The sequence below is a fragment of the Platalea leucorodia genome (genome assembly GCF_965183815.1).
Source record: "Platalea leucorodia genome assembly, chromosome: 4".
NCBI classification, from domain to species: Eukaryota; Metazoa; Chordata; class Aves; order Pelecaniformes; family Threskiornithidae; genus Platalea; species Platalea leucorodia.
Genome location: NC_138826.1, coordinates 92,589,203 through 92,601,219, shown reverse-complemented (window position 1 = coordinate 92,601,219; position 12,017 = coordinate 92,589,203). Strand labels below are relative to the sequence as shown.

Below are 12,017 nucleotides of genomic sequence, written 5' to 3'. Positions count from 1 at the left end.
TTTGCGTTCTTTTCCATTCTCATTGCAAAAGCATTCCTCTAGGCTCTCACTACTTTATATTTTTGCTACAACAAACTCTGGGTTTCTAGATACTTCTTCCCTTTCCCATCATTCAGCCTAAATTGCTGCCATAAAAATCTAGTTTCCATGTCTGCAAGTCTGACTAAGACAGGTTCCTTTTCAAATTCTTTCATTTACTACTTCTTAGTCTCCACACCAAATGTCAAAGACTGCAAGAACTAATTCCAGTAAGTTTTTTCGCTCTAGTTTTTTGCTCGCAACTTCAGCCCAAGTCACACATGGTTTACCACCACTCTCATTTTTGGGACCTTCTCCAAGTAGCCTTATGCCTGAAGCCCAGTCTGGCATTCCTCTATCCTTTCTTTCAATCCTTCTTCAAAACAAACTCTTCCAGGCAGCATCCAAATCTTAATCCTTCCCATAATAAAGTGGTAGCTGAAGAGATGACAAGGATGTAAAATATTTGACCAACATTTTCTTAATATTGGGAGCCAGACTTCAGTTTAGTATGCTAGCTTTATAAACACACAATACCACTTTCTCTGGCAAGCGCAGAAGAGAAAGGCATCCACTCCTGCTGAATGTAAGCTTTCATTTTCAGGAGTTGCGTCTCAACTTCTTTCTTGTGACTGTAGCTCTCTAAATGCAAACTAAAACAGCGTTCCCCTGAATTTTAGACACAGCTTCCACTTCCACTCTGTGAGATAACAGAGAGGCAGATTTCTCATACCTACCCCTATTCCAAATAATCTTGCAAACAAGGATTATGAAAAAAACCTTCTGTCTTTACAGAAGGCCCTTCACAGAAGTCTTCCTTATTGAGATACTGCCACACAGTGCAAACTATCACTCTTATTTCTACAATGCCAGCTGGGGCAAATATATAATCTATTTTGCACATTTCCTTCAATTAACTGAATTTTACTTCTCAAGATGACTATTTGAAGCATGATCTGGGAAGCCCATTATCACAAAACATATTTAAATATACTTTTCCACATTTTAAACAGAAATGGACACTAAATAATACTAAAATAAAAATCCCTTCTAAATAGTATAGGGGATTTATCATCACTTTCCTTCAGTACCTACATTTGTGCATGAAGTTAGATACATATTTAAGCTATATGTTGATTAATCAAAGCTAGGATGCAACAGTGCATGCTCAAATTTTGGAAGAATATCTTTTTGGCAACACAGATTATTTTTTTTTTTTTAACCAAGAATGAAAATCAGTGACCAGTATATGCTCTACTATTCCCCCCCACTCCCCAAATAAAGAAGGTAAGACTATTTTATTCTTCCTGGTAAGGAGAATGGAAGCAAGCATGAAGCTGCCTAAAATACAGATGAATTTACAAACCTTTAGTCACAAGCTCAGCATCTTGTTTAGCAAAGATCTATGAGAAGCCACTTCAACTTAAGAGTTGGTTTACTTAGTTTTAAGAGCTCTAAAGAAAAAATCCTTTTTCAGATTACATATTTAAGTTAGGTAGCACGAACAATCCCGTTCATTCTGAAAGCCCTGTAAGTAAAGATACTGACACTGCAGTATCATAAGCTCCACATACTAAAGGTTTGTATCACATTGGCATTAGCTCTGTCTCCGCTGCCTGACAGCGTAATGCTTTACCAATCGCAAGAAACAAACACGTTGTAACCAGGTCTTTCATCAATGGGATTTTATTGAGATTGGATCAAAGCGTGCTGTCCACTGAAGAAATTTTACTGATGACTGAAATCAGGATTAATGAGCAACTAAGCAAGGCAGGAGGAAGGAGCTAATGTAGGAAGACACAAAGCTAAACCTGGGCTCTTCTGATAACTTAATTTTAAAATTACAGAGCTTATTTATGGAGCCTAGTACACACTAAAACTTCCAGATCATCTTCTCCAATAAATTCCTCACTGCAGCTGTGTGGGTTGATGAGCAACAAATAGAACCTCCCATTGAAAGCACACACTACCATCTGGACCTGAAAAAAATTTTTTAGGCATTCCCTGGGTTTTTCTTTGCTTTCAGTGATGAAAATAATAGATTTTTTTTTTTTAAACAAATCATTGTTGATGGCTTAGATAATTTTTTTGTTGTTTTGTTTGGGTTCTTTTCTTTCCTTTGAAGAGAATGACTTTGCACTTTTTCAGTGCAGCCATTGACTTTTAGCTTTTCAGTTTGCTTCTCAGAAGTGCTCATTGAACACCAAAGGCCTGAGATGGATAATGAAGAAATCAGAGTCATTTTAAAGTGGCTGATCAGAAAGCTACATTTAAAGCTGGAACAATTTTGCTTACTGTGAGAACTTGTGACCCCTGCAGTCAATTAAGACTGGATACTTTCCAGTCCTTTTTGTCCCGTTTTATCTCCTGACGAATCTTTTTTGTTAATATTTTTTGTTCACTTACCTTTTTAAACATCCAGGACACAAGACACATGTCTTCAAAGACAATGCATTTAAACTTGGCATATACCAACAGACAGACATTACAAACTGAAGGCTGTAGAAAGCCTTCAGAAAAGTGACTTGTGAATTCAGTTCAGCGCCTAACAAACACGTGGGCACATTTCGGGAAACCTCAATACTGTAAACATTTTTCATCATCCAACTCAAAACTGAATGGCCATGCAACTCCTTGTTTTAACTGTGTTAAAGACTTCCTGAGTAGATGGGGTTGGAGGATCCTCTCAGGGTAGCAGAGGAAAACCAGTACTATGTTGCATATTCTATGTGTCTCTTCTGAAAAGAAAATTTCACATTCTGAAAAAAGTGAAGTGGGAACCTAATACAAACCACATATTAATGTAAAACTTGAAAAAACATTACTGAATTGTGAATCATCCATGCTCCTTTATTTCTGCATCACAAACTTTGTATTTTCCACCCTGGCAGCTTTAGTAAGACTGAATACGTTTGTGTTCTAGACTAACATGATCGGTCTTTACAACATAAGCTACAAGGATATTTCCATCTAAATCACCTGCACCATAAGTACTAGTTGTTTTAAATAATTTCCATTCAATAAAATGTAAAATCACAAATTTATTTAAACCACTCAGTCGTTTAAAGCTAGTCTAATGTCAGAATTCCACTATACGCACTAGAAACTTTAGCATGTACAGCTTTTCTAGTCCCTACAGACAGCAAGATGATTACTGTATAAGATATCCTGGATGTGGGTAATAAGAGACATGTTTCTTAATGTTAATTCTAGTTCTACATATGCATTTTGATAAGAAGAGTAAAATTTAGTTGGAGAGGCCAGATGCTTTAATACTAAAGTTGTTCTGTCTCTGTACAGTCACTGCTGCCTTCCATTTTCCACAGTACTCAAAGATACAGTGCACTGATGATGTTGGATGGTGTAAAAATACAATTATGTATTTTTAAAAATTCCACAAGTAGTATGGGTTTCTTATTTGAACTGTACATCCTTAAACAAAACCTTAAATAACGTTGCAGTATTTGCATATCAGTCTCTTTCTGCACTAATCACACTGAAAGTACTTAATATTTTCTGAAGAGTTTTTAAGTGAAAACCCCTATGCAAATGGTAATTGGTAGTCAAACACCATGTAAGACTTCCATACAAGGCTATTCTACTTATATTAATTGGTTTCAATCTATTTCTGGATTCAACCTAGGTACAAAACTTTACAGCAATGACATAAAAGACAATAGCAATTTTCTTCTCCTGTACCAACATCACAGATTCTAGCAGTGCGTGCGTGCCTGCCTGCCTGATACTTTTCTCTCCCATGGTGTTCAACTCTCAACTGGCATCCATAAAAACAAAATGGCATTGTTGTTTCATGTTACAGACAGACCATGACCATGAGACTGGGAACACCTACTGCTCTGGGTATATTTACCTTGCATAATTCAACAGTATGTAAATATCTAAGTTAGACAAATATCAATTAGATAGCTAGAAATGAGGTAGCTCCAGAAATGGAAACTACACTAACATGATAATCCACCCATGCTTGTTTATACTGCTTAAAGAATTTAGACATACAGTGCTGAATGGAGATACCTGCACTATTATCCACTGTAGACATACCAGCAGTGTAACTTCCTAAGGTTCCACAGCTGAGTGACAAGTACCAAGAAGTGAAAAAAAATTCTTGCAAGAAGAGAGTTTCTTCAACAATGAAGATTTTGGCAAGAAAGGAAGGCATCACTTCCACAGCATTGCTTGAAGACTCCTTGGAAGAAACAACTGGCTTTTCAACTGATAGTAATGAACCAGCATATATGTATCTCATAAGAAATGCAATCAAATCAAGTTTCAGAAGACTAGCACCCTCTTTTCTGCTATTATTTGGAAGTCAGAACAAAGACTCAACAAGGAAACAGTGGTTTGTTTTGGAAAGGCTCCACAAGCTCCTTTCATATAAAAGTTTAAAATCCTGAAGAAAGTCATCAGATGTTTCAAGTACAGTTTTTCACTGAAGAGTGGTTCTAAAAATTATATTCTAATTGTTCCATATGTGTTCTCCTCACATGAGCTAGCTATCACATTAACTCAGTTTAATTCAACCCCTCCAAATAACATCCAATACAGAAAAAATTAGTGAACATATTTTTTCACTTCTAAAAAAAATCATTAGATTTAATATTTCTCCATCTATGATATATTTTTATGCCAGACAACTGCTGTATGTTTATTCCTCTTTATTTATATTCTTTTCTGTAAAATGAGATTTAACATCTTTACATAAATAACTTCCAACCTGTATGATGTTTTAAAGAGAAACTTTAGCAAAAGAAACAAGATGCTTTATTTGTTGAACAATGCTATACCACTCTCTAATTTTATGTTCTATGTACATCCATCTTGATACGGAACAAACAATTGTCTTAACTATTATACACTGATATTCATAAGTTAACGTAAAACCTTTAAATTACTTAATGAATTATTTCTACCACATTCATCTCAAGGAATCTCTGCTGTGGTCATATAATAAGTATTAAATCTCAGCTGGAGCACACTAATATTTAGTAATCTCCCGACATCACACAGAAGTAATGGAAATTAAAACAAGAACAGGCTAGCATCCAACCAGACCAACTTTAACTGCATTGGTGTTATGATAACAGCTTTTAGAAATACTTTTTTTTTTTTTTCCCCTCTTTTAAGTGTCAGTATATACAGTGCAGAGCACCAATCTAACAAAGGTTTTTCCATGTTTGACCACCCGAGTAAATGAACCAAGCTAGTGACCTAAGGATATGGAACAACCAATCCAGCAGTGACTGATTTTCATATATTCTCTCAAAGGAATACAAAAATCTTTGCACAGCTGCAGAAGGATGATTTTAGGTTCATCTAAACTAGTTAAGTTTCCATGAGAAGGACCAGAGGAGATGCTAAGACAAATTCTCAACTTTCTATTCATCAGAAGTAAGGTAGGAGGATATAAACCACTTTATTATGCCAGTATTTCCAACCTTGTGGTAAAAAGAACCTTAGCAAGGTAAAAAAAAAAAAAAAAAAAAAATATATATATATTCTTTAGATCAATTAGATGCTTAAACTACAGAATGCTATGCCAGTGTAAAAATAACATCAACACTAATGCAAAATAGAAGATTTGTTTAAATTCAACAGTTATTTGTCAGACACCATCTGCTTTTTCTTTCGTTCTTTTCTGATTCTGATCTGTAAGAAACCACATCAGTATCAAATGTCACTTAGTTCTTATTCAAACAGAGCAGTCCAGACACAGCGGCTGCACCAGCTGACTTAGCTGACCTAGGCCTAGAGTAAAAACAAACCCCTATAAATCACCAGATGTAAGCAATTGAATAGTGATCAATTTAATTAACTGAACAGCTTTCCAAAGTTTACTGTATTGTTTTAACCCTTCAGGCTTCTTCAAGAAAGGTAACTTGCAATTTGTATTCAAGAGCAGGGTTTGGCCGGAGGGCTACATATTACTAGCTTTAGACACTTTAGATTCCCATTGATAAAACCCAAATCCCACACGTGAAAATGTGTCTTTTCTTTTTTCCAATTAATAGTATAATAGTAACTATTTTTGTTAGCAGTTCCTTGAATATTTAGAGACATTAGATCACAGAGCGGGGGGGAGGGGGGATCAAACTGATTTCAAGTTAAATCCTCAGGAATAAAGTTTCTTTTAAAATCAACTGCTTTGGTTATGGGCCCTATTTGCCTTTTACAACTTTATACCCATATTACAGATGCCACATCAAGTAACCTACTAATTTCTTTCAAACAAAACAATGAACATGGACATAATCATTTGTCACAATTGTATCTATTAACTGCAGCTGTGAAAAAATTATGCCATGCATTAAAACGGGCTCAAAAAGACATTTTAAAGATATTGGCAAATAATCTTCTAGCCTAGATACTTGTCCTGAAGCTGCGTCTTGAGGGGATTTCCCCATGTTGCCCACTGAAATCAATGGAATTCTGCCATGATTTAATCCAAGTGGGATTTCAGCCAAGATGCATAATGATAGAGTATAACTCTTGTTTTAAAGTCTGCATTGTACAAGTTTGTATAACGTTTACTAATGTTTGTACAGTGCCTAGCACAACAGGGCTGAGGCTTCTGGGCACTACCACAACATAAATTAATTCTAATGCAGTCTTTGTATCTGAGGGAAGCATAAAAACTACAAGGATTAAGCTCAATTATACACATTTTAAACAACCTGCTAAATAATATGACATAATCCACTTCCTAACCACAAGCTGCTCTATTTCCAATTATTTCACTTTAATCTCTGTAATGCACATATTTCCACGAACCCTGTAGAGTTAGTTCCACTAACTAGGGACAAGAGTTAGATCTACTTACAAAGACAGAAGAGTTATATTTGCAGAGACTGGTCCCAGATCTGGAATGATCTCCAGTTCATTGTTGTTCAACTTCCTATTAATATGAGAAAAGGGAGAGTAAGCTTTGATGTTAATCAGAGGTATGTACATTGGATTTGCTAAATTGCTGAAGTGTCACCCCAAAATTAAAAAATAATTCCAGTTTCACTTAATGTAAAATATCAGAATAGCAAACATCTTCGTTGTTCAACCAATTATCCCGAGAGAAATAGCTATATAATTAGAGAAATAGCATACACAAACACTGGTTGAGGGGGTTGTTGTTGTTGGTTTTTTTTTTTTTTAAAATTAAGACAAATTAACTTACACTTCCCGAAGACTATGAAGGTGATCCAAGAGACTGGTTTTGATTGAAGATAATTTGTTGTGACTTAAGTCCCTATGAGGTTACAAAAATAAACAGCCTGTCAGTTTTGCCACGAAATATTGGGTAAAGCAATACAATTTTTCAATCCAAAATACGCTATCATTTGTTTCCAAGTACATAAAAAGTTTTTTTTTTTATACTAGTAAAATCAGAATAGAAACTCATTTGAGTATACAAGGTATAAATAAGTGTAAATATCTTGATCAATTCCAGCAGTGTCAAAGAATTTCCCCCATCTCTGAACAATTTAGAACTGTTCATTGGGGCGTGTGTAAGATCCATGAAAAACATCTTAAGATGTTGACTCATATACACCACCAACAACCCCTCTTCCCCATCCCTTCACAACAAAAGATCTGGCTAAAGCAACCTCTTTGCTTTAGCCTATGAAGGAAAATTCATAAACCAAGACTCATGGCAGTCTCATTCTTTGAGTCAATCATACTATTTGTATCATTCACTCTTCTCACTTACTTCTCTAAAGCAACGCACAGATGGTGAGTACACAAACGAGAACTGTCCATAAATCTCAGTTCTATTTTCATGCTTTCACACAATTCAGGGCTCCATTCCTACATAACCAAAATTAATGGGGATTTTAAACAAGCAATATCGGAAGAAAACAGACACAGGAAGGCCTAATTCTATTCTGAGTTTTAAGATATCTGTATGCTAGTCGCCTTAATACCACACTTAATGGCACTTGAAGTCGTTCGAGCACTTAGCATGTGCCGCTCTGTACTGAAGATCCCAAACATATATTGATGCAGTTTACAAGAAATCTTGTTAGTGTCTTTGCAGCATTTGCTACAAAACAAGCCAGGGTACTAAGAGTGCAACACATGTTCTTGAAAACTGTCAAGAAATTATTTTCCCTACAGACACCATGCATCTTTACCATATGTCCTCTAAAACATTTGACACCGCCATAAAATAGAATCCTAAGAAACTTTTGCTGTAGCCTCAGAAGTACTGGAAACATCACAGAAATAAAAGAATAACCACATAACAGAAGGCAGAGAAGATAATTACAGAAACTCAAACTCGCATATCTATAGAGATCTGCACAAGCGGTACAGATTCACAACTGATCTTGCAACCTTGGTTAGCCCTGTTGAAGACCTTCCCCTTTTTAGTCACCCATCCACCACAACATGCATCTTCCTGCTCCCACACTACCGCCTGTCACTACCTCACCTGCACCGATTCAGCCATCTGCGAAGCACTTGCTGGACATTATAACACTAAGTTTATCCAAGCCAGCAAACAAGAACTGCACTATTTTTAAGGAGTTCTTAAACTCACTCCAGTGAGAGTTTGCAATACAGACACAAAGAATTGCATCGGCACGCTTCAGCAGTGAGCTGCTGTAGCATCAGTTAAAAACAAAGAAATTACTCACACTTCGTAACACTTTTCCCCATGGTAATTAAGCACTGAACAGTTATCCAACATGCCAGGGTCCTTATCAAGCCATGCAGGCGTGAAGTGTATTTCAAGTTGAATCTACGAGGAAACTCTGGGATTCCTTAACTTTTTCTGGATGACTCAGTGCAGTCACCTATACTGAGCATGCCAAACACAGGCCTGACTGCCATGGATGATATCTACTCTCCACCTACAGTTCTGGAAGTAAAGAAACCTGATGATCAGCATATCCTTCCTGCACGCAGACCAGAACTGGGTTAAATGAAGCCAGGTTCAGGGTCTGTGCTAGGTGTTCTGCACTGTGACTAAGCCCTGAACAACTGCAGATCCAGAGAACTCCAGTTTCTCTGCACCCACCATTGCAGATCCTTGGACACAGGCGTAATGCTGCAACCCAGTCAGGCACCTAGGCTTCTTCAACAGCACATGGGGACAGTAAAACCTTGTTTAAGACTCCCCCAACTGTTTGGTGCTTTATGCAGTACTTGTTGAACGTTGCCAGGACAATTCCATCATCCCTTTTGTCCTCCCCTGGAGTGAACAGCTAAAAAAAATAATAATAAAAAAATCAAACATTAAAATAATCCCAGGCACGTACAGACATTGCAAGGGGTACCACACCAGTACTCAGTTACGAGGTGTGCTCTGAGCCAGCCAACTTGATCAGGCCCAGTGGGCTGCAGAGCTGTGGCACTGGCGCTTGGCTCACAGCCATGGGCAGGGAGGAGATACGTGCTACATTTCCCAAGCCAGGGCTGTGCAGGAGCGTGCACGGGGCAGACCCACAGGTGCGAAAGGCATTTTCCAGCACAAAAAAGGGAGGGGTGAGGGTTGGGGGGAGCCACCGGAGAAGGGGAACACCCTCTACCACCTTCAGGTGGCCACAGAGGGGATGTTTTCTGGGACTCAGCTCTGGACTCAAGCACCTAATACATATCCGCACCTTCTTCCAGGTGTATAAACCCCTATAGATTTTCCTCTTAAAGATGAAAAACCAATACAGTGTTAACATTTCCAAAAACCCACAAATGTTAGTTTCATCATTACAATTTCGAGTTCTCCTGTAAATGAGATTAACCACATTTGAGTTAGAGCACTGCATCATTCAGTGCTTAAAAATCTAGTGCAAACATTTGTCTGGCCATAGACTAGAGAAAAATCCCTTTGTTTAACACCTGAAGACATTAGCTGCACAGATTTGAAATTCTCATACTACATTCTTAAATGTAAAGACTGAAAAAGTATGCTGTTACAAAGATCTAGATGGGAATCTAATTTGGTCCTTTAAAGCAGACAGAGTAGAGACAATTTTTACCCTTAAACTTAATTCAATATTTGGCTTTAGTCTGTAGGGATTATAAGAACTATGCAAATAAACAGCCAAAATTCAGTGAAGTTATGGCTGTTAGTGCCTAATATGTTACTGTTCTTCATGCTTCAGACAAGACTTAGGGATCAGTAATTATTTCAACACAGAGCTTTCAACATTAGTGCTAAAAACCTGCATTTCTTCATTTCATCTAAAAATGCTGCAAAAGGTTTATTTAAAACATGTTTGCCTAAAGGACCTACCAGACAGTAACAGACGTGAGTAGATTTGTTCTGCTGGAGTTATAACATGTTAAAAAAAAAAAAAATCTGGCAGAGTCCTTAAACTATAAAAATCCTGCAATTACAACCACTGCTGTGCATGATCACCACACTGGAGCCAGACACTTTCACTCATAGCTCAAGCTCACATCCATCTGGAGTCTATCAAGGCAACCGTGAGCGTAACAACTTACACGAGGTTTCAAACCATTTTTTTGTGTTTGTTTTTTAACACTAAAGATACCCACAGATTTTCCACATAGCACCTACTTTAAAAAATACATACATACAAAATCCTTATTCCTGGTTTACTTACAGCAGGTTGTCATATACAAGCTGCAAAATACCCAAAGCAAACCAACAACAACAAAAAAACCCCAGACAATACTGAATTGCCTGTTTCATACAGCTGTATACATGCTTGTCTACCAATTGTTGGATAAAACATGAATTATAAATATTTTACTAAACATTATTTCAGTGCTACTGGCATGCAAAACGTCACAAAAAAAAAAAAAAAAAAAAAGCCTTGCAAGTTACGTTTTTAAGTTAAATCAGAGTGGTTGGAAGTGAACCGAAAGTTAAAATATTTGTCTTTTACTAATATTCTAAGTGAAGCTTAAGCCTATATAAGTTTCTGAAACTTCTAAGCACTGGATCTGAGGCATTTTTTAAATATAAAAATCTATCATCCCTGTGCAAAGCTGTAAGTACATTTCAGTCCAATGCATTTCTCAACATATCTTAAGATAAGTATGAAGAAAAAGTTTGAAAACGAATCGGTATTTTTCCTTCACAGAAATGGAACTGACAACGTTAAAACACTAAGATTATTACTATGCATTTTCCATTTCTGAATTTTCCTTGTCTGTTAAAACCACATTACAAGTGAGGAGAGAATCTCCTCTGTGATTACTTTTGCTACTAGAATTTTAGAAGCCGTGAAAGATGTAACAGTGAATGCACTCAGAAAGTTCAGAAACTAGACTTATATTAAGAAATTCTTAATAACAATAAAAAGTATATATACCTGTTCTTCACCTCAGATTTCTAATAAAAGTGATTGAGCATTTAAGTAGAATTGCCTCCACTTGAAAAAGCATGCCATAGTTTTTGAGGTCCTTTAAGAACTCGTTTTATGAAAGAAACTATTTTCTATATTCCATTACGTTGGTATGACCATCTTTTGTAACTCACAAGTCTCTGCGTTAGAAAGCTGAAATGTAACTCTGAACATCAGTGTTCATGTGATAAAAAATTGAAAGTAAGGCCTAATGCATAAGGGGAGAAGGCGAGTGTTTCTTCACACATTTTATAAATATAACTTTCAGACTCTAACTTAATTTACAACACTTAGTCACAATTATCATCTTCTTCCTTAGAGAACTCAGAAACCTGAGCCCCAAGTCAAATTTTAAAATGCAAATCCAGCAACAGCTTCTTAATCAGTCCCACTGGGGCCTATAGAGCTGCTAATTCAGCAGAAATCAGGAGAGCTGAAAAACAAAAAGCCAGGCTGTAGCTGTTTTAAGACACTGATCCAAAGTGACTCATAAATCAGCTTGCTATGTTCAAGTTTTAGTCTGGAAAATATTGGAAAACAGCTGTGAAAACCATACGGGCCTTTTTTTCTGGCAATTCTGGTAGAGAACTAGAGGATTTATAAAATGTAAATACTAAAGATGTAATACAAACACAAGTGAAAACCATCTTTCAGACTTTCCCTCCTGCCCCA

General features: G+C 36.7%; 1 protein-coding gene across 1 annotated transcript in view; it reads right to left on the bottom strand.

The window, feature by feature from the left end:
* Nucleotides 1-12,017, bottom strand: part of LRIG3 (leucine rich repeats and immunoglobulin like domains 3) — a gene marked incomplete at its 5' end in the record, with an annotated part of 43,149 nt that overhangs the window by 28,310 nt on the left and 2,822 nt on the right. The window contains 2 exons of the mRNA XM_082308062.1: nucleotides 6,857-6,931; nucleotides 7,205-7,276. Of these exons, the coding sequence (XP_082164188.1) occupies nucleotides 6,857-6,931; nucleotides 7,205-7,276 (147 nt within the window). The remainder of the gene's footprint in view (nucleotides 1-6,856; nucleotides 6,932-7,204; nucleotides 7,277-12,017) is intronic.